Source organism: Chelonoidis abingdonii, chromosome 19 (assembly GCF_003597395.2).
Source record: "Chelonoidis abingdonii isolate Lonesome George chromosome 19, CheloAbing_2.0, whole genome shotgun sequence".
Classification (NCBI taxonomy): domain Eukaryota; kingdom Metazoa; phylum Chordata; order Testudines; family Testudinidae; genus Chelonoidis; species Chelonoidis abingdonii.
This window is the reverse complement of record NC_133787.1, coordinates 40,816,548-40,844,053: the sequence shown is the minus strand read 5'-3', so window position 1 is coordinate 40,844,053 and position 27,506 is coordinate 40,816,548. Positions and strand designations below refer to the sequence as shown.

The 27,506-nt window shown below is 44.2% G+C and overlaps 2 protein-coding genes across 4 annotated transcripts in view; both read right to left on the bottom strand.

Moving 5' to 3' along the window:
• The window catches only part of NFAT5 (nuclear factor of activated T cells 5), a 174,445-nt gene extending 159,784 nt beyond the window's left edge, over positions 1-14,661 (bottom strand). For both annotated transcript variants that reach the window (XM_075073802.1, XM_075073803.1), the window contains exon 1: positions 14,026-14,661. In XM_075073802.1, the coding sequence (XP_074929903.1) occupies positions 14,026-14,224 (199 nt within the window). In that variant the 5' untranslated portion in view covers positions 14,225-14,661. The remainder of the gene's footprint in view (positions 1-14,025) is intronic.
• Positions 14,662-23,001: 8,340 nt separating this feature from the next.
• Positions 23,002-27,506, bottom strand: part of CYB5B (cytochrome b5 type B) — a 28,907-nt gene continuing 24,402 nt past the window's right edge. The window contains exons 4-5 of one of the 2 annotated variants that reach the window (XM_032771389.2): positions 26,423-26,454; positions 23,002-25,193 (exon numbers count right to left, since the gene is read on the bottom strand). In XM_032771389.2, the coding sequence (XP_032627280.1) occupies positions 25,106-25,193; positions 26,423-26,454 (120 nt within the window). In that variant the 3' untranslated portion in view covers positions 23,002-25,105. Of the gene's footprint in view, positions 25,194-26,193; positions 26,328-26,422; positions 26,455-27,506 lie in introns of those variants that run through there. The other variant, XM_032771391.2, reaches the window with a different exon arrangement.

Below are 27,506 nucleotides of genomic sequence, written 5' to 3'. Positions count from 1 at the left end.
GCAAAGCATCAGGATTACAATTCAGTGTTTAAATTATGCTTCTCATTAGCATTGTCATTAAATGATAATCTCTTTATATCCCAGCACTTGACATGGGGAACAGGATAATCAATGGGGTTGCGATTCAATGTTAGTTGTTTAGAAATAGAAGCTGGTATTATTATTAGAATTATGAATAACCTGTTGCATTCCTGAAGCTTAAAAAGGTTTCCATTTATTCAATAAACAGAAAAAGTATGTATGCTGATAGACATGGGTCTTCTATGAAAAAGCTAGCATTAAAAGGGCAATCTGGTAAGAAAACTCTCAGCTGTTTCATACCATCTAAATGTGGACCAGCTAAAGGCCGTATGCGCAATTTGCATCCATCTGGATCAAGATGATGAACTGTATGACTACTAGTAATCTACAGAGGACACAAAGGCAACCGAAACCCACCTTACCGATTCCAGTGAGCTATATTTTGGCCACCTCTGAGACAAATAGTTAGGAATTACACTCAGGCCCACATTTTTCAGAAAACAGCATATGGTATTGTATGCACAAAAAATGTGCTCAATTGCATACCTAATTTATCCAAATAATTACATCAACTGCAAGTGCAAATGACAAGCTGTGGTGTGTGTAAATAGTTGTACACACAAATGAGGTGCATAGATGTGCATCTGTTTTCTGGACATTTAGATTTCAGCTTCTACATGTTAGTATATATTGATTAAAGCAAGGCTGAGAGTCAGCCTGCTAGATTCTTGCCCCAGCTCAGCCACTGTCGGACCACATGACCTTGGGAAAACTGTTTCACTTTGCTGTGCTTAATTTCCTCCCTCTGTAAAATGAATTGAATCACTTACATAGTTAATAAGGGTGTCAAGAAGTTTAATGTTTCTAAACTGCTGAGATCCTCAGGTTAAAGGTGCTATGAAAGTAGTATTCATGCAATTGTATTCCTTAATTATATCAGAAGATATTTTTGAAGCTGCAATATTTAAAATTTTAGGGTTGTACTTAGTTAAAAGAAACACCAGTTAACTTCCACAGCACAATTTAGTTATTTTGGTTCTTCTCTTTATAAATACATATCTATTTTATAATTGGATCTTTTTACTATCTAGCGATATGTTAACCCACCTGTTGAACATTCCTCTCCTGATACACTTGCATGTTTGGGGTAAGTGAGACATTTCTGAGAGAAATTTTGCAAATCATAAGATCAACAAGTAGGCCTCTGGACCCTGCATAGAAGAAAACAATAAACAAAACTATTCTGAGCTTTCTGCTGTGTGGTGCTTGTGGGCCTTTTGGGATGCCATGCTTACTGGGAGCTACAGAACAACCTCATTGCTTCATTCAAATCAGTGTATTTTCTAAGGTAGTCCTTTACACAGAATGAGCTCACACGTACAGATACAGGTTTTAAATCTCAGATATAAAATATACCTTCTGTATTAAGCAGATGTTAGAATTAAAGGATTCAGCAGACCCTAGATTGCTTCAAATTTCATTTTATTTATACTGAATTTTACATATTAGTACTTAATTTTTATTAGAATAATCCTTCTTAGTTTTCATTCACTCATGCCTGGGGGAAGCTCTTCCAGTTCCTGGTACTGAAGGGAGGAGAATACCAGCAACTGTTCCAGGAGAAACATGGAACTATGAGCTTGGGTCTTGGCCAGCAAATCAAGTAAGATCTACTGTAAGTACCTTTTCCCTTAGACTTTTTAAAATGTTATGTCTGTGTCTGCTCTGGTACTGATCCAGAGTCTTACATTTTAAATTTAATGTGGCTACTATGCAATCCACAAGGTCATGGAACTGCAAAGCATCTTCAGAGGGGGAAGACACAGACGCTATGCCCACAAACTCATAGGATGATACATCTGGATCAAAGTCTGTATCCATTTATTCCTGTTCAAAAAGAGTAGCTATCTCCTTATCCTCTTCTTGAGAAAGTGTATCAGTTTCTACCATCTGAGCTACCAACAGATATGGAAGAACTGGATCTAAGAACTGTTGACTAACCAGATCCTTAACAGATTAAACTTCACCTCTCCATCCATAAAGAGGTTGATCCAGTAACTGTGGTGGTGGACTCCAATAGGGACTTGAAGACCAGAGCTGCCAGTCTCTCCAGTAGCGGGGATCTGGAAATATACCATAGGAGGAGCAAAAGTATAAGGAGACATAACTCAGGACAAATTAGGTCTCTTGATTCTTCCTCCATCATCCTCTATCCTCCCTCTCAGATCCACTATGGATTCCACTGGAGACAGCAGTGGAATCTTAGGATGAAAAGAAATAAAGGATGAGAAAGATCTGTCTGTAGGAGTCTTAGGAGGAAGTGACATAAAAGGGTGAGGGAAAAAATTCTCTCTCTCCTCTGCTCTTCTCCCCTTTTCACGTGACAATGAAGCAAACTGTGGAACTGAGGAAGACTCTCTTCCTCATTGCCAGGTTTTTGTCAGACAGATCTGAGGAATGTTTAGAGCAGGTCTGCACTTAAAATACTGCATCTGAGCTAAGAGGCAGCTTCACCTCCCCAAGAGGCAGTTGCTATGTCATTGGGAGATCGGGGGTAGGTCAGTTTTACAGTCCCTCAGGGTTGGGGATTTTTCACACCCATGAGCGACACAGTTATGCTTATCTAATTTCCTAACATAGACCTGGCCTTAGGTGCAGGAAGATGGTCATCAGCCACAATTGTTAACATTCTCTTCAAATCTGAGGAAGGTCCAGATTTCAAAGTCAGAATCTTAGAGGCTAGGTCAGACTCGGACAGATTCAGTAAGTCTGATGTGCTGGATCTGGCATTGCTAACAGTCACTGTCTTCTCCTTCAACTGCTTCTTCGGAACCAATAAGGTCAGAATCAATATGGCTTTAGGTTCCTTAGCAGGCCATTGATCCTTTTCTATCAAAGGTGCCTTCAAAGGCTTGATGTTTTAGCTAAAGGATCAGAAACTGGAACTGATAAAGAACCCAATGACTTGGAACTCAACCTTGCTAAAAGAAGCCATCAAAAGCAAATCAGGCCTATTAGTTTTCAGAGCCAGTGATCTTCCAGAACCGCTTGATTTAGCAGCCAGAGATTCCTTGAGCAGCAACAGTGTCTGTTCTGCCTCTCCTTAATCTGGGAATGAAAGTCCGGCAAATAGAACACCCATACAAAAAGTGTCCTTCTGCCAGGCACGTAATGCACCTCATGCATTTATCTGACACCGGGATGACAGCTGGTAATGAAACATCTCTCTTAAAGCTCAGCTTCTTCTTCTTCTGCAGTTCCACCCTAATACGTGGAATTGCCTTATGAAAGTTATATTAAACTATCTATATTCTACTGTACATAAATTACCTTATAGTAAAACTATACTAAGAACAGCAGGTATAACAAGGCACTATAACTGAAGAAACTCCGGATCTGAAGGACCAGCACAGTTCATTTCCGTCTCGCACAGCAGATGAAAGGAACTGAGACGGTAGAGAGAGAGAAATACCCCTTTGTATAGTCTTTCCCCTAGAACGTTCAAAAACGCCACGGGAAAAGTCAAATGGGGCTCATGTGTGCTCCAACAGGCACTGCTTGGAGAAGGTTCTTCTGTTGGGGACAACAACGTGGCAAAATACCCCACAAGTGGGAATATGCAGAGCCGCTCAAAGAAGAAGCATGTGTCAGTACTATCTGGCCCATACTGGAACAACTAATATGTCTGGGTTCTATCTTTTTCACCACAGGTGGGATTAAAGGAATCAATGAGAATATATAAGCTTCCTCTATGCTCTGCTCTCAACAGAAATACATGGGTGATAGTCTGTCCATCCCTGCTCTGAAGCAGAACAAGAGAAACTTTGCTCTTTGACAGGAAGAGGTCTATAGATGGACAGTGCCACTTCTTGAATAGACAGGTAATCAGGAGTACTGGCTAGCAGCGGGGATGGTGCTGCAAACATTTCTACTGGTCTGGGAAGCAAATACAACAACATAGTTGTCTTATGAGAGACAGAAAGGTGAGGAGGAGTCTTATGGCTGATCTGTTAAATCCCCAGACTCCCAAGGGTCAGAGGAAAGACCCTGCCAGTAAGGCTACATAGGAAGAGAGACTGAGGTGGGATATCTCAAGAGACTACATCAACTGAAGGAGAACAAGAGCCCTGGAATGTCCCTCTCTGCTATACAAGCTGTCCCAATAAGCCTCTCAGATTTCCCCAGGAAGTTCCAAAACTGACCAGAACAACCCATGGAACTGAGATCACAGCTAAGGCTGACTCTCCGGACCAGAAGAGTGTGCAGGCAAGGGCATGACTATATGTTCCAGTAATGGAACACTGGCCATATATGAAGGACAGGAAGTTGGGATCCTAGAGATCAACAACAATAGACAGAGCAAGAGAAGCCCTTGACTCCATGGTACCAGGGCAGACAGCTCATCCACACAGTCTGTGGACTAATTGGGATGTTTTTTCTTCTGGGAAGGAGCCAAAGGTGGTGGGTGAACCACTGGCTCCTGAGCACCGGGAGGACAGACAGCGCAGTCCCAGCCAGGGCCATGATGGCACAGGGAAGAGACAGCCACCCACAGAGCGGGAAGCAGCCAGAGGAGGACTGGGGGCGGAGTGTGGGTGGGGTCAGACCTGGCTGTTTTGGGAGGCTCAGCCTCCCCCAGCCTATCATACCTGCTGCCCATGGAAGGAGCTAAGAACTCCATAACAGAGGACCCTTGAGCACTTCTTTCTCTCAGGTTTTGAGGACAGCCAGGGGAGGCACTGTAGCATCTTCTAAATGCACATGGGATAAGAGGGAAGGTCCTCTCATAGATTGTTAACTGATTAAAAGATAGGAAATAAAAGGTAGGAATAAATGGTCAGTTTTCAGAATGGAGAGAGATAAATAGTGGTGTCCCCCAAGGGTCTGTACTGAGACCAGTCCTATTCAACATATTTATAAATAACCTGGAAAAATGGGTAAACAATCAGGTGGCAAAATTTGCAGATGATACAAACCCCACAGTATTCTTGCCAGCAAGTTAAAGAAGTATGGATTGGATGAATGTACAGTAAGGTGGATAGAAAGCTGGCTAGATTGTTGGGCTCAACAGGTAGCGATCAATGCCTCAATGTCTAGTTGGCAGCCGGTTATCAAGCAGAGTACTACAGGGATTGGTCCTAGGGCCGGTTTTGTTCAACATCTTTATTAATGATCTGGATGATGGGATGAACTGCACCCTTAGCAAGTTCACAGATGACACTAAGCTCGGGAGGGTAGGGATAGTGTCCAGAATAACCTAGACAAATTGGAGGATTGGGCCAAAATAAATCTGATGAGGTTCAACAAGGACAAGTGCAGAGTCATACACTTAGGAAAGAAGAATCCCATGCACCGCTACAGGCTAGGGACCGACTGGCTAAGCAGCAGTTCTGCAGAAAAGGACCTGGGGATTACAGTAGACGAGAAGCTGGATATGAGTCAGCAGTGTGCCCTTGTTGCCAAGAAGGCCAACAGCATATTGGGCTGTATTAGTAGGAGCATTGCCAGCAGATCGAGGGAAATGATTATTCCCCTCTACTCGGCACTGGTGAGGCCACACCTGGAGTATTGTGTCCAGTTTTGGTCTCCCGCCCCCTCTCCCCACCACCACCACCACTACAGAAAGGATGTGGACAAATTGGAGAGAGTCCAGCGGAGGGCAATGAAAATGATTAGGGGGCTGGGGCACACGACTTACAAGGAGAGGCTGAGGAAACAGGGGTTATTTAGTCTGCAGAAGAGAAGAGAGGGGGGATTTGATATCAGCCTTCAGCTATCTGAAGGGGGGTTTCAAAAGGGCTAGAGCTAGGCTGTTCTCAGTGGTGGCACGATGACAGAACAAGAACAATGGTCTCAAGTTGCAGTGTGGAAGGTCTAGGCTGGATATTGGGAAACACTATTTCACTAGGAGGGTGGTGAAGCACTGGAATGGGTTATCCAGAGAGGTGGTGGAATCTCCATCCTAGAGGTTTTAAGCCCGCTTGACAAAGCCTGCTGGATGATTAGTTGGTGTTGGTCCTGCTTTGAGCAGGGGTTTGACTACTTGACCTCCTGAGGTCTCTTCCAACCCTGATATTCTATGATTCTATGAAAACTACTCAAAAAGCTAAGACCCAAGCAGACAGTGAAGAGCTACAGAAGGATCTCTCAAACTGCGTAACTGGGCAACAAATAGCAGATGAAATTCAATATTGATAAATGCAAAGTAATGTACATTGGAAAACATAATCCCAACTATACATATAAAATGATGGGATCTAAATTAGCTGTTACCACTCAAGACAGAGATCTTGGAGTCATTATGGACAGTTCGCTGAAAAACATCCACTCAATGTGCAGCAGCAGTCAAAAAAGCAAACAGAATGCTGGGCATCATTAAGAAAGGGATAAATAATAAGACACAAAATATCATATTGCCACTATATAAATCCATGGTACGTCCACATCTTGAATACTGCATGCAGATGTGGTTGCCCCATCTCAAAAAAGATATATTGAAATTGGAAAAGGTTCAGAAAAGGGAAACAAAAATGATTGGGGTATGAAACGACTTCCATTATAAGAGCAATTAATAAGACTGGGACTTTTAATCTTGGAAAAGAGATGACTAAGGCATAGGCGCCAACTTTCCCTGATGCCGGTGGATGCTCGCACCCCCTCCTGCCCTGACTCCACCCTTTCCCTGCCCTGCCCCCATTCCAACCCCTTCCCCAAAGTCCCTGCCCCAACTCCACCCCCTCCTTGCCCCTATTGGACCCCTTTCCCAAATCCCCACCCCAGGCCCACCTCTTCCCCGAACGCGCTGCGTCCCCCCTCCTCTCCTCTCCTTTCTCTCCCAGCCGCGTGAAACAGCTGTTTTGCAGCGCAAGCGCTGGAAGCTAGGGGGAAATAGTAGGCATGTGGCATGCTCAGGGGAGGAGGCGGAGGTGAGCTGGGGTGGGGAGGCCAGAGTGGGGAGCTGCCGGTGTGTTTTTCCCCATGGGTGCTCCAGCCCCAGAGCACCCACGAACTCGGCGCCTGTGGACTAAGGGGGGATATGATAGAAGTCTATAAAATTATGACTGATGTAGAGAAAGTAAATAAGGAAGTGTTATTTACTTTTCATGACACAAGAACTAGAGGTCACCAAATGAAATTAATAGGCAGCAGGTTTAAAACAAACAAAAGAAAGTATTTTTTCAAACATCACACAGTCAACCTGTGAATGCCTTGTAAGAGGATGTTGTGAAGGCCAAGACTATAACAGGGTTCAAAAAAGAACTAGATAAATTCATGGAGGATAGGTCCATCAGTGGCTTTCAGCCAGGATGGGCAGGGATGGTGTCCCTAGCTTCTGTTTGCAAGAAGCTGGGAATGGGTGATAGGGAATGGATCACTTGATGATTACCTGTTCTGTTCATTCCTGTTGGGGCACCTGGGATTGGCCACTGTCGGCAGACAGGATACTAGGCTAAATGGACCTTTGGTCTGATCCAGTATGGCCATTCTTATGAGCCTGAGACTTTGGAGGCTGTCTCAAATGGTATGTTTACACTGCAATTAGACACCTATGGCTGCACATGCCAGCTGACACAGGCTCGCAGGGATTGAGCTCCAGGGCTGTTTTATTGTGGCGTAGACATTCTGGCTTGAGCTTTGTTACCTCCCACCTCGCAGAGTCCTAAAGTCCGGGCTCCAGCCTGAGCCCAGACATCTACACTGCAGTTAAATGTCCCCGCAGCCCAAGGCCAGTGAGCCCAGGTCAGCTGGCAAGGGCCATCTGCGGGTTTTTAATTGCAATGTAGACATACCCAAAGTCTTTGCACTGATAGCCTCATGGCATGGCACCAGCATCTTCTTGACTATGGAAGATCCTGGTACTGGGGGAGGTGCAGGGATGGTGTGGGATTTAGCTGCACTCTCCAGTACCAATGGAATCTGGTGTCAGTGTAACCTACACACCTCCTGGGTGTGGTGTTCTATTCCATATAGTGGCACTGAGCCCACTTACAGAGTGAGATAAAAGGATCTGCTCTACAGCCTTAGCTACCAGCCAGCTGGCTATTAGCTCATGCGGTAGAGGCTTATGCACTAAGCTGCAGAGACGACTGGGGTCTGTCGGGGTTACATCAGCACAGAAGTAAGTATCTGCTTAGGACCAGGTTTCTTCAGTACTCAGGAAAGACCTGGACCAATGGGATCCTTAGAAGACAATATCTGCTTCTGCACTAATAAAGTTCTGGCACTGGAAGGCTCTCTCCTCTAAGCCAGTGTGGTCTCATGCCTAATGAAGACTAGGCACTGAAGCCATGGACTTGATCTATCTAATTGTGGCTCTCAAGATGATTATTATATATATTGTGGTAGTGCATAGGAGCCACAGTCAGGGATCAGGATCCCATTGTGATTGGTGCTGTACAAACACAGAACACATAGGGTCCCTGCCCCCAAAAGTTTACAATCTAAACTGACCCTTTGTCCCTTCTCAGGGACAAGAGGCTGTTCCAGAACTGATCCTGTGTCTGGACTCAGACTCTGGGGAAGGCACAGAGCCACCTGTGGCTATCAGTGTGGGCTTGAGGCATGATGGTCCTATGCATCAAACACTAATCCAAGGAATGAACTTCCTTCTGGCAGAATGGGTACTAAGGAATGCACACTTGCCTCCAGGAACATACATGATGCACCCTGCTTAAATCCATCATTGTTCTCTGGATCTTTGACGATCCTGCATCTGGGGGGAAAAATGAATTATGTAATATTGCAGCTAACACTAACTAGTTAGCTAACTATTATACAACTTAATAAATAAGGAGATTGAGATTTAAAAAAAAAACAACAGAAATCTCTCCAGGCAGAGAGAAACAACTCCTATACCCACAACTGACCCTGGGGAAAAGAGGAACAAATGGTTCGGTGTGCACATCGCTTCAGGGTTCTGTGATTATTTTTTATTAATTTTCCTAAAGAAACATAAAAAATACAAATAGATAAATGACTCATAGCTTGTATATGTTACCAAATAGTTCACATTTCATTGTATATCCAAGAAAATTGTGTAATTATGCAACTTTACAATTTGTCAAAGCTGCAAGACCGGACAATGTTACACAGCCATAACAATAAAAACAAAACACAAATAGGCAAACAAAGGAAAGAGAAGGTGGGTGGCAAGAAGAGGGAAGGAAAAAGCAGAGAGGCCAAGTGGAATGTAAATAACTCAAATAATATCAGGCTTCATCATTCTTTATCCAAATGTATCAAGAGACAGGGTGCAAATTTCTTCATATAATTCATGTGAAAATTTCAAAATTCATGTAATTGTGTCTACATCAATAAGCAATACTTTCTCTTGCGGCTAACTCAGACAGGTCCAAATACACTGCTCCTCCAGTTTTGTAAAATCATGCACTTGGTAATCACTACAGGCCTCAAGTACCAAAGTCTTGTGGAGGAGTTAAACCCAGGGTAGTAGGTACATAACCTACAGGGTGTTATTTTTAGCTGAGGTTTGGTTGCTGAAGCCAAGCACTATTTTCACTCTCATGTCCATCTCTCTGCTTAACTGCCTGATTCTTAGACAGTCCCATAACATATGCAGCCAGGTTCCTGTTTCTTTATTGCAGCACCGACAAACATTAGAGGACAAGGCCCATTTTTTCCATAATCTCTGTGGCATCCAAGACATTTTGAATAGAATTTTTTTGTTGTATCTGGCATAGCCCAAGATCCACAGACACATCTGTAACATGCCCTGCCATTGGGCTTGTTTTAAGGGCTGTGATAACTCTCCACATTTTCACAAAGAACTCCAGATCACTAGAGTTACTCGTAATTAATAAAGGATACCGAGTAGACATGGTCTGGGGACTTTATGAAGCATTTCCAAGATTCTTTCCTGGGTTTCTGGCTGGTGAGTCTTGCCCACATGCTCAGAGTTTAGCTGATCACCATATTTGGGGCCAAGAAGGAATTTTCCTCCAGGGCAGATTGGCAGAGGCCCTGCGGGTTTTTCACCTTCCTCTGCAGTGTGGGGCACAAGTCACTTGCTGGAAGATTCTCAGCATCTTGAAGTTCTTAAGCTATGATTTGAGGTCTTCAGTGGCTCAGATATAGGAGTGGGTGGTGAGATTCTGTGGCCTGTGATGTGCAGGAGGTCAGACTAAATGACCTTAAAGTCTATGAGTCTATGATTCCCAGTAGCTCCTGGGCCTCAGCCAGTCCTAGGGCATCTGGACCAAACTGATATATTAGTAAGTGTTTAGCTGTAAATAGTGGTAGGCAGATCATATTGTTGCTTTAGTATTAGACAAGAGACAAATCCCTCATCCCTGACTAATTGGGAAATCCATATGATGGTTTGAGCATTGGCCTGCTAAACCCAGGGTTGTGAGCTCAATCCTTGAGGGGCCCACTGAGGGATCTGGGGTGAAAATCAGTACTTGGTCCTGCTAGTGAAGGCAGGGGGCTGGACTCAATGACCTTTCAAGGTCCCTTCCAGTTCTAGGAGATTGGTATATCTCCAATTATTATTATTTTATTTTATAGTTTCCCTCTCCCCTCAATTTGCAAGTCTGGGTTACCTCAGATAGGTCCTGTTCCATGACAGCAAGGATGAATTTGGTACCTCCTAACTGGGATGCCCATACCCTTCATGTGACCACTACTGTGTAGGACCTTCATTTTTCCTCCATTGGACAAGAGGAACTGAGCAGATCCACAGGGGGAATTGGATCCATTTATATCCATTCAATTTCTACCTATCTAGATTGTTAGCATACTGGAACCAATTTGACATCTGGGACACGATGAAAGCATAATAGTAATTTTGTAGGTCTGGGAGCCAACTCCCACCTCCCTTGGCTACAGGGAGTTGTAGTTTTCTAAGTGATAGTCATGGTGATTGAGCAGGGCCCACAGAAAGGCTCTAATAATGTTTTTGTTTTTTTTTTAAATAACATGGAGGGACATATGTAGGTACACCACTTAGAATATAAAGGGCCCTAGCACAACCCTTTTATAACCTCAGCTCTGTGGTTAAAGGGCATTATGCAGCTCCAGTGGACTATGCTTTCCAGAAACCAACCAAAGCTCAGTGGTAATGTGTGTACATCCCATAACTGGGACTGTGTAGAGAGCTGGTCCAAAAAGACCCTCCCTTTCTCTAAACTGAGGACTGGCCAATGTTTCCTCCAGAGCCCCTTAGCATTATTCCTCATATTAGCCTTAGGGGCTTGTGGTGCGGCTCAGCCACGGTTTGTCCCTCAGAAGGGCTGTGGAATATCCCACCGCCTCGCTCTAGTTCGCCGGCTGGTGGCTCTGCTGTCGTGGGGAATAGCGCACACTCGGTTAGTGGGGTTTAGACCCCAGGGCGGGGCTGAGTCAATAGTCCGAAACCGGCCCAGGCCCTAGGTCAGGGCGGAACAGCGAACACGGAGTCCGAATGCTCAGACTTCAGGCAGGGCTGAGCAGTAACAGTCTTAGGCTTCGGTCTCCTCAAGCCAAGGGAAGGGGGAGTCTGCTACCCCGGAGTGGGTGGCACGGGGGGCCCAGGCCCTCCCACTCCACTGCGTCCCAGCCCGGGGCCCGAGCAGCGGCAGAGACTCGCTGCTGTCAGTGGGGATCCTGGCCACAACACACTGACACTGGCTCTGGCAGTGCTCCAGCCAGACTGGGGTCGGCTGCCCCCGGGCTACTTCCACTCTCCCCCTCGTGGGGTACCTGAGTCGTCGTAGCGTCACCGGTGTCTCCAACACCTCTGGGCAAGTAGCTGATGGTAGGCTCAGTGGCTCCTCAGGGTAGCTGGCAAGAGGCCGGCTCAGTCCTTCCTCGGGGTAGCTGGAGCAGGGTGGTCCTGGCCCGTCCTCCTCGGGGTAGCGAGCGCAGGGCAGGCTCGGCTGGCTGGGCGTGAGCTCTGGCTGGCAGGAGTCGCAGATGTCTGGCCCCTGCGGTGGCTGGGCCTCGACTGAGCTCTGCAGGCGAGCTTTTATACTTCTGGGTCTGCGCCGTGACCTCTGAGGGGCAGGCACAGGACCCAGCGGCTCTGCCCACGGTGGTGGTAGGGGAGGTTTGTCCCTCAGCGGGACTGTGGGGTATCCCACCGCCTCGCTACAGGCCTTAATAGGTGTTCCCTACTGCCTCCAGGATGGATATTGCTCAACTATGTTCAGTTGGTCCCTCCTTCACAGGAGGGCAGTGTTGTTTTGAAATCTGTAAGTATACCGAAGTATATTTGACAGACCCCCACCACCTCTTTTCTCATGCAGCTGTAGAGGAACCTCACTCAATAGAGAAGGGCCCAAATTTCACCATTATTTAAAAATAAAACACATACGCAAAAGAGGGCGTAGGTACACCACCTTTATTTTAGAGAGTTTTTGGAGAAAGCTGAGAAGGAGCACTGTTACAGCTGATTCACTAGCTGGCTGAGCTGTTAATTTGTTCCTCTTTGAATGTTTGCTTTTTAGCTGTTGTCGGTATATTTTGCTGTTGTAAAATTGAGTATTGGGAGTTCTTAAAGCTATACTTTATATACAACTATCTGTCACAATTAATGTTTCCTATCATCGCTTTAGTTTATTCCAGTCTCATCAAAACCTCTTGTGCGAATATACAAATGACCCTTACAGATAAAAACCTGAATTTTGAAAGGGAGGTGCTTAAAGTTAGCACCTAAATCAAGCCATTTTATTTTCATGCAGCTTCCATAAGTTTCAGAGGAAGTTATGGGTGTGGTCACTTCTGCTGAGGTAGCTAAAGATGGACTCAACTGCCTAATTTTAGGAACCTAAGTTTGAAAAATTTGGCCATGGTGTTTTTTTCCTTGTTGAATGTACAGCTCCAACATTTTTTTTAACTGTGTCCTTAAATAATACATAGTTTGATTTTCTCAAGATGCACTAACCTAAGTGAGGCTAATGTACATATTTGCATTATGGGGTATTAGAGGTTTAGCTTTATAAGCAAGATAATCAAATTAAAATCCCAAATCTGTCTGTATTAGAAATGAGGGGACATTAACTTTTGACATAGTACAGTGGAACCTGCACAGGAGTCTACCCTTATTAGGCATCTCCCTATCTTAAAAGACTATGCCAAAATATCCACAAATATACTGAGTATACCTCTGCCCCCTCTTACTAAGCTGCCTCCATGAAGCAAGCAACTTTTTGCCAAATACCTGAAGTCACTTAAGACATATTTCACTATACTTAAAATGAGGAAATAAGAAATGTTACCTTCCGAGGCTATGAAGTACTTTGAGAAAATAATCTTAGCACATTTTATTAAATTAATGTAAACGTTTCTGATCAAACACATTCTTCTGTAGATTCAGACTTCCAGGAAAAATTGTTGACTATTGTTAATTGCTGGGTTCCTTTTATAAAGGAGGAAATAATTATTTTTTTAAAAATCACCTGGAAAAGAGCAGTTGTGTCAAATCTTAGAACAGTATTTCAGGGCCCCCTCATTAATCAAAGGAAATCCAGAGTCAGTGAAAATTATTTGCAAGATGCTTCCCCTGTCTGTATAATACAATGCTGATTGTCTTGTGATGAAGAGGTCAATTTTTTTTTAATCGTTCCAAAATAAAATAACTGTTTTCTTCTCAATCATGTCCTCAAACTCTTTATAAATTGGATCCAGCTATTAACAATATTTGCCAACTTGAAGAGAGACTCGGATGTTAATCTTAGAACATTTTGAGGGCTTTTTAGTTTCCTTTTTGCAGCGTTAGCAGCAATACAGATGTTTAGCATACACATTCTTATAGAACTCTAAAACAGCTACACAAAAGTGGAGCTCAGCCTCTGGTGCCTCCCCAGCCCTTCATGTACAAACATACATAGCTCTCGTGGGTGGGATAAAGCCATTACAACTATACAGCCTCCTAGCCGTTAAATAATAACCTCCTGAAATAAGCTTTTGAATGATTTTTCACGTATTGAAAACTTTTATTGTAGTGTTTGGCTCCTACCAGCTCTCTGATCAGGTATGTAGACATTAGCTGTCCTGGTCACTTACCTCCAACAGGAATGGCAGGTGAGTGGGTTCCTCTGGAGATAAAACTCCATGGATAAACAGGCCGTGGAGCTGCACAAAGGACCCTCTCGTCACCCAAGAGTGAACGCATCACTTCCAGTGAGTCAGCCAGGTTCTGCCATAGGGAGCTGTGAGACTCTCCAGGTTTCCACTCTGCTTGGTGGCAGTTTGGCTCCAGCATGCCAGAGTTCACAATTCAGCCAGAGTTATCAATTCACTGCAGAACAAGCTCAGCAGGGAAATTCCTTTGGGGTTGTCACAGCCTAAATGCTATTGAGACTGTTCCTGGGTAGAATCTTTAACTGTTTGCCACAATCTTCTTTTCCATGAGTCAGCCCAGTATGTAGTCCTAATGGTCACAGCTGAACAGTCCCTGTGAAGTTCCACTCTTCACACTAGGGATAACAGCTAGTACCAGTGGCTGATTCAAGAGATTTCCTGTGTTCAGCTGTATGAACCCGACTGGCAAGTCAGAGCTGTAGCTGTTCCAAGTTAAACATTTTGGCCCTTCTGCCTCTTATCCTCTCTAAAAATTAACTCCTTACAAAACACTGTTGGTGCCAGGAAAGCCTCAGTATCACCATCTGTCAGCTGGAGAAAAAAGCCCACTATCTTCATCAGCAGAAGCTGCACTGGGAGAGAGGCTGTTTGTTCTACCAGGGTAGAGGTATTTATTGCTGCTCTGCTTATTGCAGCTGTTATTGGGAGCTGATAAGCACTGATCTTCCCCACTGCTACTGGACTAGCTGTGCGCCAGAACACTGCAACAGCGCCTGCTGATATAGCCAGGTCTAGGAATTATAAACTTAATTCACGGTCGGTGGTCATACACTCCCAACACTTTTGCACTATTCCCTAGAGCACCCCCTGCTAAGAGAACTAGAGTAAAATATTCTGCTGTTAATATTCATTGGCACACCATGTAAAGAACGTTGGATTTAATTTATTGATTTATATAGGATCTTTTGTATCTCTCCAAATGCTTTACAAAATTATAGGCTTAGAATACAGTGTATGCACCACTGCAACTTCCCCACCACTTGAAATGCAGCCACTTCCCATCTGGAATACAGCAGCCATTAGAACCATTTAGTTGTGGGAAATGAAGAATATCACGTCCAGCCACAGCAGAGAGGAAATATCATTAACAAAGTTGAAATTTGGCTTGGACATTGAAGGCCCCAGTTCTTGTTCTCTAACCTGAATTACATGGATGTAGCTCCCATTTACTTTGGTAGGAGAAACACCTATGTAGCTGGAGGGAGTGGATTTGGCTTTAAGATCAACAGTCCCACTCTTGCAAAAAATTGCTGTGGGATCTCTGAAGGTCACAGGGAGTGGGGGCTGGACCTCAGTTTTAAGTCTCATCTAGAAGAACGTTCCTGCATCATAACAGAAAGAACTTTCCTCCCCTATTGGAGTCACCAAGGCTACTTACTGCACCACGTGGAGTTTCCTTGATGATCTTCTAGACAAGCACTGACCAGTTTAATACTGCTTAGCCAGATATCTAACAAAAACCGTCTGTGGTGCTCTAGCTCGAGGTTGTTTAATAAGACACTGTCACCGTAGTGTGAACTACATCTTAATAAAGAGTGTCTCATGGAAAGCAGCTCCCATTCACAAATGAGTAACATCCTTGTGGCAGTTTCAGGAGTATTTTAAGTTGACTTTAATGCCATAAGGATTTTGTCCTCTTTGGATAAAATGAACCACACTGTGCTTTTGCTTTCTCTTCCCCTTACACCTATTCTATTTCAGCTGGAAACCGGGCGAGTCAATACCATGTGACCGACTAGATGTCCCCAGACCAGCAGCAAAAGCTTCCTGGAGTGCAGTTAGGAAATTGCTGCAAGCAGGTATTAATGCTAGACATATTTTGAATCAATAGAAGGGAAGATGCTGCCTCCAAGCGATATGGAAAGCAGGATAGGCACAGGCTGCATATGTGAAAAATGCAACATAGCCAGGATTGGGTCAAAATAATGGCATTAGAGATTCTGGCCAGAATGACTTGATGCTGCAGTATGTTGAGCTGGAAAGAAAGAGATTGCTTAGCAACTTAAAACTTTGTTTTCAAATTATTTGCTCTTCCAGTTAGCACTTGCTGCAGGGCACTATTTAGCATTTAACATAAAAACAGCATTCAGAGAAGAAAAATGAATATAGAATTAATGTGAGTATTTCCTGAGCAGCAGGGAATACAGTTGGGATTTAGATTAGATGATTCATAAGAGGACAATGCAGGGGCAGTTTAGATAGATGGAGCATTCGTAATGCACTTAGTACTACAGATAGCCTTGGCTGTCATGTATTGTGCACCTCTTATGGTGAAAAACAAAGACAAAATGTATCCTAGCATTCTTCTAGTTGACCAATACAGCGTAACTCAGTGGACCACAACCAGGGGTACACAGAGGTCTTCCAGGGGCACATCAACTCATCTAGATACTTGACTAGTTATATAACAGGTTACATAAAAAGCACTAGCAAAGTCAGTACAAACTAAAATGACAATGACTTGTTTATATTCCAATTGATTTATTTTATAATTATATGGTAAAATGAGAAAGTCAGCGATTTTTCAGTACTAGTCGCTGTCAGACTTTTGTGTTTTTGTCTGATTTTGAAAGCAAATAGCTTTTAAGTGAGGTGAAACTTGGGATACACGAGACAAATCAGACTGCTGAAAGGGGTGCAGTAGTCTGGAAAGGTTGAGAGCCACTGGTGTAGCTGACTGACTGGTCTGCAGAATGTAGTTTGAGTGGTAAGATCGAATTCTTCTGGGTTCTGTTTTTATCAGTGCTGGACTGACTTGCTGCGTGCTCTTAGGCAAGTAATAACTTCACTGTACTTCAGTTGCTGTAGGGGTAAGAGGCTCTTATAGCAAATGTCAACACTTAGTTTCAGGCTTTGGGGTCCTGATTCATAACCTATTTAAGTCCATTCAAAGACTGCCATTTACTTTAGTGGGTTTTGGATCACAGTCCGAGTGAACTCAAACTCACAGCAAGATACTGTCTACCAAGGAAATAACTTATTAAGAATAAGGGGAATGGTTATAACTTTTTCTTCCAGTAAAAAGCAGATCTAGGATGCCCTCTATTCTGACTGGATTCTCTGCTTTCTGGATCACACAGTTATCTTCTTATAACTCAGGAACCTCTTTTACAATACATATTTGTCTGCATGTTATCCCCAACAGCTGTCTTAAATTCCCCTGCAAGTACAGGAACTTCTGACTTCAGTTCAAGTTATGGCCAGGTGGATTTTTTTTTCCCCCCATTTTCTTTCATGCAGATGTCCCCTTTAATATTTTCCTCCTATTTTTCTTATCTTCTCTTCTTAAACCAAGAGTCTCACAAACATACTCAGTCTTCAGTTAGTAGTTTGGTGGTTTTGTTGTGTTAGTTAATAGTTCCTTTGCTGTATCCTCTTTGCATTTTAATAGCACTTTTCATTTTTTTCCACTCACTGCACAAACTAATCATTTTCATATACAGCTTATTTATTCCAGTTGTGAGGCTGTAGCCTTCTGCAGCATCGGTATGAGAAATATGGTGGAATGATTCTGTTAGGTTCACTAGGTCAGGATCCCCATCTCTCAGTCACACTTCTAGTTTGATCTGCTTGCTTCCCTTATTCCTTGTATTTGGGTAGAAAGAGTTCAGTTCATATTTGTCTGTTACAGAAAATCTGCCTCGGCTTTATCTTGTATATTAGATTGAGTTAATCAACAATGCTGCCTCTGTATCATGTCTTTAGAGCTTGCCTATTTCACTGAATACATTTTGTCCAGCATTTAGGGCAGACTAGAAAGGTCCACTTCTGTGGGTTGGTCACTTTTGTCTTACAGTTTTTCCCCTGTCCCCTTTACTCAGCTAGCATCAGCACAGCCCTCTGCTTGTCAGCTCTTTCCTAAGTCTTTTCACCTTCTTCCCAGCTGTGCTTATTCTTGGGATGCTCTCTCCCTGAACTGAGCTGTGAGGCTACTTCCAACTCCTCCTTAAACCCTTCATAATAGGGGTTCTCTTTTGTGTGTCTGTACCTAGCGCAATGGGGCCTTCGGGAGCAACCGCAATGCACATTTACTGCAACTACCACAACAAACTACACAAAATCAGCTCAATTTTAAGAGCTGGACTAGTTAGCAGTTGGAGAAAGCATGTGTTATTCATATATGTAATTACCAAAAATAGTACAAGTGTACTTACCTCTGTAAAACTGCATATGTTTCATAGCTCCCTCTCCCCCATCTATCTTTAGTTTTTCTTCACTTCCAAAAAATCATGGGATAATTAACAAATGCTAACTATGCCAGTGTAAAATCCTAGTGGAGACAGGCACTATTGTTTTAGTGTAAGGTAGCTACAAAAAGTCAACACTATACCCATGCCTGTGGTAGACTTTGCCTGGCTCCCTCACAGGAAAAACTATGGTGTCTTCTCTCCACTAGGGTTTTACAGTAAGATTGTTCATGTGTGTTATCTCAGGGTACGTCTACACTACGGGATTATTCCGATTTTACATAAACCGGTTTTGTAAAACAGATTGTATAAAGTCGAGTGCACGCGGCCATACTAAGCACATTAATTTGGTAGTGTGCGTCCATGTACCGAGGCTAGCATCGATTTCTGGAGTGTTGCACTGTGGGTAGCTATCCCGTAGCTATCCCATAGTTCCCACAGTCTCCTCACCATTTGGAATTCTGGGGTTGAGATCCCAATGCACGATGGTGCAAAAACAGTGTCCGCGGGTGATTCTGGTAAAATGTCATCAACTCATTCCTTCTCGTGAAAGCAAGGAGACAAGGCAGAACAATCATTTCGAGCCCTTTTTCTCTGATTGCCTGGCAGACGCCATATGGCAACAGCAACCATGGAGCCCGTTCAGTTTTTTTTCTGTCACCTATATGCTACTGGATGTTGCTAACAGACACAGTACTGCAGCGCTAACACAGCAGCATTCATCTTTGCTTTGCAAGATAGCAGAGATGGTTTCAGTTGCTTCTGTACCGTCTTGCTGCACCATTGTAAATTGGGCGATGAGATGAATGGATATCAAGTTGTTCTGTATGTCTGCCTGCTGTCATGGGGTGGCCATGGCTGAGGTCGCCGCGGGTGCAAAGAACAAAATGGGAATGACTCCGAGTCAATCCCTCCTTTCATGGTATATAAAATAGAAGTCAGTCCTCCTAGAATGTGGGCAAAGTGTACCTAGAGAACAGTGTACAGAGAACCAAGACCAACAGAGCGCTTCGTGTCCAGATCCCGCAGAATGATGAGCTACATGCCATTCTAGGGGTGCCGCTGCAACAACCCCACCCGTTGCTTCCTGCTTCCCCAAGCCTCCTGGGCTACCATTGCAAGCTCCCCCATTTGTTGTGATGAATAATAATGAATGCAGGAATAAAAACACTGACTGGTTAGTGAGATAAAATGAGGGCGAGGCAGCCTCCAGGCTTGCTATGAAGTTCCAGGCAGTACAGAAATCTTTTCTTTAGACATGAAGGGGGGGCGGGGCTGATGGAGCTCAGCCCCCAGTTGCTATGATGAGACGGTTACCAGCCGTTCTGTACCACTACTGGGAATTGAACCGGAGTTTTCCCAAAATTTCCCCCCCCTAATTTTTTTTCCGGGCGCCCCGGCCGACGACCTCACCTGAGGCCAAGCCAGAGCACTCGCTAGGCTGAATGAAAAGGGATGCTTACCCGTCTACGGACTGTACATCTGCCAGCCGGGAAGGAAAGAAAAGAGGAATGCAGCTGGTCATTGCCCTGGCAACCGTGTCTACCCAGCCAGCATACAGTAAGACATACCAGTGGACATTGAAAAGTCAAACGATTTTTCCCCTTTTTCTTTAACAGGGGGAGGGAGGGGGATAATTGACGAGCTAATGCCCTGAACTACCCCCCGAAACAATGTGTTTGACCCATACAGGCATTGGAGCTAGCCAAGACTGCACAGTACTTTTTCGGAGACTGCTGGGGACTGTCGGATAACTGGAATGCCTCAGCACCCCTCTCTCCCTCCCTCCATGAGCGTTCCGTTTGATCTTGGCTTTCGTACGCTTGTCACGCCAACACTGTGCTGTAGACTCTGTACCAATGCCTGGAGATTTTTTTCAAATGCTTGTCATTTCGTCTTCTTGTTAAGGACTTGATAAAAGAATTTGTCTCCCCATACACGATCAGATCCAGTTCTCCCGTACGCATGCTGGAGCTCTTTTGGGATTTGAGGACTGCAGTCGCCACCCGTGCTTGATCAGAACTTCATCCTGGACAAACGGAAATGAAATTCAAATAGTTCGCGGGCTTTTCCTGTCTACCTGCCACTGCCATCCGAGTCCAGATTGCTGTCTCATTGACAGTCCACAATGGTGCACTGTGGGATACCGCTCGGAGGCCAATACCGTCAATTTGCAGCCACACTAACCCTAATCTGATATGGCAATACCGATTTCAGCGCTACTCCTCTCGTCGGGGAGGAGTACAGAAACCGGTTTAAAGAGCCCTTTATATCAATATAAAGGGCCTCATTGTGTGGACTGGTGCAGCGTTAAATCAGGTTAACGCTGCTAAAATTGGTTTAAACGCGTAGTGTAGACCAGGCCTGAGAAGTGGGAAGGTAAGATGGTGGTTAACAGCATAACTATCTCAGACAATCATTTAGATCGAATTACAAATTAGGCAGTTGCAACAGAGAAAGATCATGGTTCCAAAGAAACCGGGCACCATTTTCAGCAAGAATTCTTTGTCTAGGAGACTGAGTTAACCCACTGTCGTAGTATCTCTGCACCTCCCAAACTCCTTTAGTGCATGGATACATTACTTTATTACAATGTTTAATAACTTTTTTAATGTAGGTTATTGTGGCATTAATTATATTATGCAAGAAAACACTGAACTCTGCCTGCACCATGTTTTGTCTACAGCTTTTCTAAGTGTTTTGCAAGAAACACTTATTATATGGTTGCAATACCCTGAACAAAATCTTTGGCTTAGGCTTTCAGTTGAACTGGTGCAATCTAGAAGTTTTTCTCTTTGCATCGATGGGAAACCACAAATGCTACTGCTGTAGTATAGTCCTTTATCTGAAAAGATGTAGCTAATGTGAGACCTTGAGTCTGGAAAATGTAAAATGTGAGACTGATCTGCTTGCTTTTGGGACACACAAAAATAAGCAAAGAGACTCAATCTGCAGCAAAATTTTCCAGTTTTAGTATAACAATTGAAAGAGATCAGTTCAATACAGAACTATGCACTCATTAGCTGTACAGATGCTTATTTTAAAAAAGTCTATAATCCAGTGTTTCACTGGACAGACAATATCCAGATACAAATTTGCATTGTACAAATCGTTACAATTTCAGAACCAGGCAGCTTTCTAAATTCTTCCCATCACAATCAGCAATTTACTTGGATCAGTTTCCAAGACAACCAGATTTGAACCTTGGCTTTACAGACAGACCTGTACCTTGTTCCCTTGCAATTTGTTTCCTTTATCAGCTAATTTCAACAGAAATGAAAACAGACTCAAATCTGGCTCCTTGGTCTTCATAGCATCCACAAAGCCAATGTTACACTTGCTTTCACATGTCAAGGAATTTAGATTCTTGAAGAGTCAGAAACCCGTAGCAGTCCAAATACTCTGGCACTCTGGAGGCCAGTTTTAATTTAGTTATATTAATAATTTTAAAGCTGCCTCTGGTCATGTGTACAGTAGTTTAGAAGAATCCTTTTCCAGAACACCTGAAGGGAACAGATCCTACACACACAGCTTTATTTTCACTGAAGTATCTTTATTGGCATGGATGAAAGTTGAGACAATACCTTTATCCTGTAGCAGGTCTGGTAACAAACTTGCTTTGTGAGAAACTTGGTAAAAAGAAAAATATTTTTGTTTTTAAAACATTCTGAAATGAAATAGGTAAACAAGCTATTATTAATGTTTCTGTGTTCATTCAAGTTTTAAAGCTGGTTTTAGTTAGCTTTAAACCTAAGTTTTAACCACTATCCACGTGACTTGTAAAGAAAAAGGAATGAAGAAAACTGGATGAACCCAATCCTTTAAAAAAAAAAAAAAAAGTAAGTGCACAAGCTTGTGAAAGTTATGGACTGATTGCATTGTCAGTCATGTATACTCCTATCTGCCAGTGTGCTTCTATACAACAAGTAGCACCATCCTATTTCAGTCCTAGACAGTCCAACCTGCCTATCATGACTGTTCATCTGATGAATTTTTGGTCCTTCAACAGAGTCAACAAATTTCCAATTGTGTTTGTGGCCAGGTCTCCAGCAGCAGAAGATAACTGAACCTGCCATCCTTACGCTAGGAATCAGAAGCAACTAGGTATTGCCATCTTACAGTACCAGCGGCATATTACTGCTCCAGGAATCAGTGCAAGTGTCTGTCAAACACCGTGAATGCACTCAATTAGACCAAACTGTTACAGCTCTCCTTTTGAATACAGACATAATATGATCCTGCTAGAGGGAGGCAGATATTATTAGATGCTAACTAGGCCTTCCTCCTTATTTAAAACTAAACCCTGTAAAGTAGCAACACAGACTTGAAAATAAGCCCCTACTGCTGTTAATGAGCAAAGTCACTCACAAAAGTATCCCCTTTGTTTGGAAGAACTAGAGGGCTGATGGCCAGACTCACAGCTCTCTTACAGAGCACTATGCTTCCCCAACAGTCTGCACTCCAGATATTTGCTGACTTGGATTCCAAACTGTGGACTGTACCACAGTCTATCATCAGTGGAAATAGACAAGTCAATGCCCCACAGACCATAGTGGACACCGCTGGCTGAAACGTGATGGATTCCACAGATAATAAAACATGGCTCTAGCTGCCTAAGACAATAAACGTAGCGCTGAGTGAGGGGGCAGGGAGATTTCTATATGGTGGATATTTAGTTCTCTCATAAGGGCAAACTAGATTGTACATATGCTTAACTCACAATGGATTAAATTCTTTATTAATGAAGTTCTGTATCAGATGTTCCATTATTTTGCCTAGGATTGATGTCAGGCTTACAGGTCTGTAATTAGCCAGGTCACCCCATATAGCCTTTTAAAATATTTTATAAAAATCATGGATATTTGCAAGATCTTTCCCAATGGATTTTGCATGGCTCAGATGTATACCCCTCATACAGCTGGACCCAACACCCCCCACCCCCCCAGGCTGATGAACTGTTAAAGTTAACCTTGGGTTCAGTCCCTTCCCCTGTAGCAGCAGACCAAGGACAGCTTGTAATGGATGGAACGGCTAAAAACTGTTTTAGCAATTCTCAGCACCACACCGTAACCCAAGGGTTCCCCTCACTATGGATGGCAGCTTTCTACCTCCCGCAGTTCACAACAGAGGACAGAACATAATCCACAGCAGAGGAGGGGAGTCCTGCACCAAAGAGAACGGCCTTTTAACACTTCTGTTCTATGGAATCCTGATATAGAAGATGACTCAGAGGCAGCAGCCCCAAAAGCCTGCTAATTAGTGCTAAGCCACGTGAGTGACATTATGGTGGTAGTGACAGGATCCCACATGCTGGAGGGAAGTTAAGGCCATTTGAATAGTCATTCTTTCCTACCAAGAGAGACTTCATGACTTTTTACACTGAATTCTGGGAATTGCAGGCTCGTTTTTTCAAAGACTCAACAGCAACTTTGGGGAGCACACTGGCTGCATGGAAGTGGGGAATAACAAGCAGCTAAAAAATTTTAAAAACCCTTCCAGATGGTGTTCTCATATACAGGACAGAAGCATGCAGTAAAAAGAAGCAATAAAGGAAGGGGGACATTCCTTATCTACTATCCAATGACAAGCTCTGCTATGGTCCTCTCCTCATTGCCAATATCCCCCCAACTGGGAAAGAGTCTCAGAGCAAGTTAGAAACAATAGAATCACAGAGGGATAGTAGGAACCAGAACACTAATTCCCTTTTTCTACCTGGTGTTGTATTGTATTTCTCACTGCAGTTACCACACAGGACTACACTACTGGAAGAGACAGGAGAGATAAATGCCGTATGATGCATAAAGCATGCTTTGTCCTGCCTCTCTTCCCTGTCTGGGGCTGGCGGCAGAGGATAGCTTCTGGAATAGACACAGGAAAACAGGAACATCCACACTCTAGTCCCAAGAGAAAACCAGAACATCATACGCCAATCCCAAGCAGGGAGTTCTAACTGCTACTCTTCCTGCTAGCCCTCCCCAGGAACCCAGGCTGTACGAGGGAAGGGATAGTTTTTGTCCAGCCCACCCTCATGTTTTCAATAGGAATGTGTTTTAACCCTAGTACGTGTGTCAAGATGTTAACCCTAGTACATGTGTCAAGATGAAGAGCTCCGGGAGAGAGAGAAGAGACCTGTTCCAAGAAGTCAGCTATCAGTTCCTATGGAGCTGGGGTCCCAAGTACAACAGCTGTGAGCTCTCGTTTTACAGGACAGACATAAATATTACAAAGTGAAATGGATCATTTTTAATATATATATTTGCTTAACCATTTAAAAACAGCCACATATATGAAGAGACAACAAGAGCTAGCAATTTCCTGCTGCTCCTGTTAGTGTTGTCTGGGTGCACTGGGAAAGCTGTTCTGCTCAGTCTCAGAACACTTCTGCTGGATGGGGTTGTAGACAGCTTGCAGTTTCTTTGACAATGCTCACATGAAAGATGGGGCATTTCACAGGCTCACATGCTAGCAGCTGTTCCACATTGTTGGGATTAACAAAAAGGTGTTAAAAGAAATGTTACCCATGATTGATTATTACAGTGAGCCAGACTAGATATATAATGGAATGGTAAGACACTGCAACTCACCCCCTGCCCCAACACACATACCAAGACTCTGAAGAGAATGTGAGACAGGGCAGCGGATCCCAGAGTCTGGACAGACACTCTCTAACAGTAGCTTGACTCTGCAGACACCACCATTGCTAGACAGACTCAAAGCTAAGAACAAAATACACAAGGTTTAAGAAAACCAAAACCCCAGAGCTCTTGCTTGGATGCGTGTGGTCTCATGCTTCTCAAGGTTCCAGCGAGGTTAGATCAAGATTTCCCATCCAACATATAATATCGGTACATTAAGCCTATGACCAGTGCGCCAAAGATGGAGATTAGCCATGTTGACCAGAAACTACAGAAGAGGGGAAAAAATCAACACACAACACAAAACATAAGAGAGCAGCAAATTAATAATTTATTCCTAATGTCCAACATGCTCAAATCTGGACTGGTTTGATCTGGGAAATTCTCTGAGAGACCACATATTTAGACACTGAGAGGAACTCACCTCCAGCCAAGCTGACTGGCTTCCTTACAGAAGAGGGCCTTCTACATCAGTCATGGAAATCCAGAAACCTGTTCTGACTCTACATACTTCTGGGACTAGGGTTGCCAACTTTCTAATTGCACAAAACTGAACACCCTTGCCCTGCTCTCTGCCCCAAGGCCCCATCCCTGCTCACTTCATTCCCCCTCCCTCCCTCACTTTCACTGGGCTGGGACAGGGCACTGGGGTGTGGGAAGAGGTAAGGGCTTCGGCTGGGGCCACAAACAAGGGGTTCAGGGTGCAGGGTGGGGGCTCCGGGCTGGGCAGGGGGTTGGGGATGAGGGTTCCCCATGGCTCCCAGAAGCTGCCGGCATGTCGGGCTCCAATGGGAGCTCTGGAGCTGGTGCTCAGGGCAGAGGCAGGGTGCAGAGCATGCAGAGCCCCCGTGGCTGCCCTTGCGCCTAGGAGCCAGATATGCCGGCAGCTTCCGGGAGCCTGCTTAATCCCCATTGCGCCACCAACCAGCCTTTAGCTGCCCAATCAGCAGCATTGACTGGAGCTGCCAGGGTCCCTTTTTGACTGGGCGTTCCAGTCAAAAACTGGACACCTGGCAACCTTACCTGGGACTTCAGCTAAACTAGACTGGCCACTCTACAGTAAAACAGCAGCTCCCACAAATTTGCCAATCCACAGAATGGATTCAGTGTGCCAGGAATCTGTGACATTCACCTAAATTGCCATTACAGTGGAGCAGTTTGCAGCCATAGTAATATTTCAAATGAAAGTGTGAACCAAAGACAAAATCCCAGATCGCTGGGAGGTCTAGCTGTTCTGAACAGGAGGGAGCTTTGCATGCTGGGACTTGTCTCCATGGGTGGCTCCTGCCTATTAAAGAGAGGAACTGTGGACTCACATAGAACTCGTTGGGCTGCAATTTGGCTACTTATCTTGGACTGGCTGCACCCAAGAGCTCTGCATTAAGGTTCTGGGATTTCTGCTCTGTACATTGACAAGGCACAGAATTAATATGTAATGCTACAGAGTGCCCCAGGCCTCAGACCTCTTTATTTCAATATATAAACAGGGAACTATACCTTGACTGGCTTGAGGATGTCGTGTTTGGATCCTGAGGAGAGAAAGAGAGAGATACATTGTATGAGTTATACTGACAGAACTACAACCCTGAACATGTAGTTGCCATAGAGAGGGGGACAGAAAAACCCTCACATCTTCCTCCCTTTCCCCTTCCATAACCAACACAGTTCTCACGGGCTCTCTACCACATCTCTTCACTTGTCTCCCTGACTCCACTCCCTCCTCAACCTCACACTCAAACCTATTCGCCTCTAAATACAAGCATGTGCTGGATTTAACCATCCTTAAAAGCAAAATGAACTCTTTACCCCATCTGTCTGCACCAACCATCCAACTTCTTCCCTTCACTTTTGAACTCACTGAATGTGCTATCTACAACCATTACCTCAAGTTGCTCTCCTGAAGCTACATCACAGATCCTCCTCCAGTGTGGCTTCTGCGCTTGGCATTTAACCAAAACTGCTCTCACTAAGTCTGAATGATCTCTCCCTGGCTAAATCACTGAGCCAGTATTCCATTCTCATCCTCTAGACCCCCCTGCTGCTTGACATGGTCAGTCTCATCCTCCTCAAACTTTTGCCTCCCTTGGCTTTTGCCTGGTTCTGTCTGATCATTCCTTCAGCATCTTTTCTGGCAGGTTCATCTCTTCCCCATCTCCCAGTCTCCATGGGAGTCCTACAGGGCTCCATCCTCAGCCCCGCCCACCCCCTCTGTTTCTCTGGGTGATCTGTTCACACTACTTCATGTGCTATGGATGACGATTACTTGTAAATCTACCTTTCCATTCCAGACTTCTTGTCCTTCCACCAAATTCCACATCTGACACAGATGTCTCACCAACAACCTAATGTGTCCAAAAATGGACTCCAAAACTGTATCTACTTCCCCCAGTGACTGTTGACACCACCAACCTTCTTGTCTCTCAGGCATAGGATCTAGGAATTTTCATCAACTCCTTCCTTGCACTTACTACTGTCATAAATAGATAGGTAAGGTAAGGGTTAAGTTTCTTTTACCTGGAAAGGGTAACCAAACACCTGACCAGAGGACCAATCAGAGAACTGGATTGTTTAAAGTCAGGGG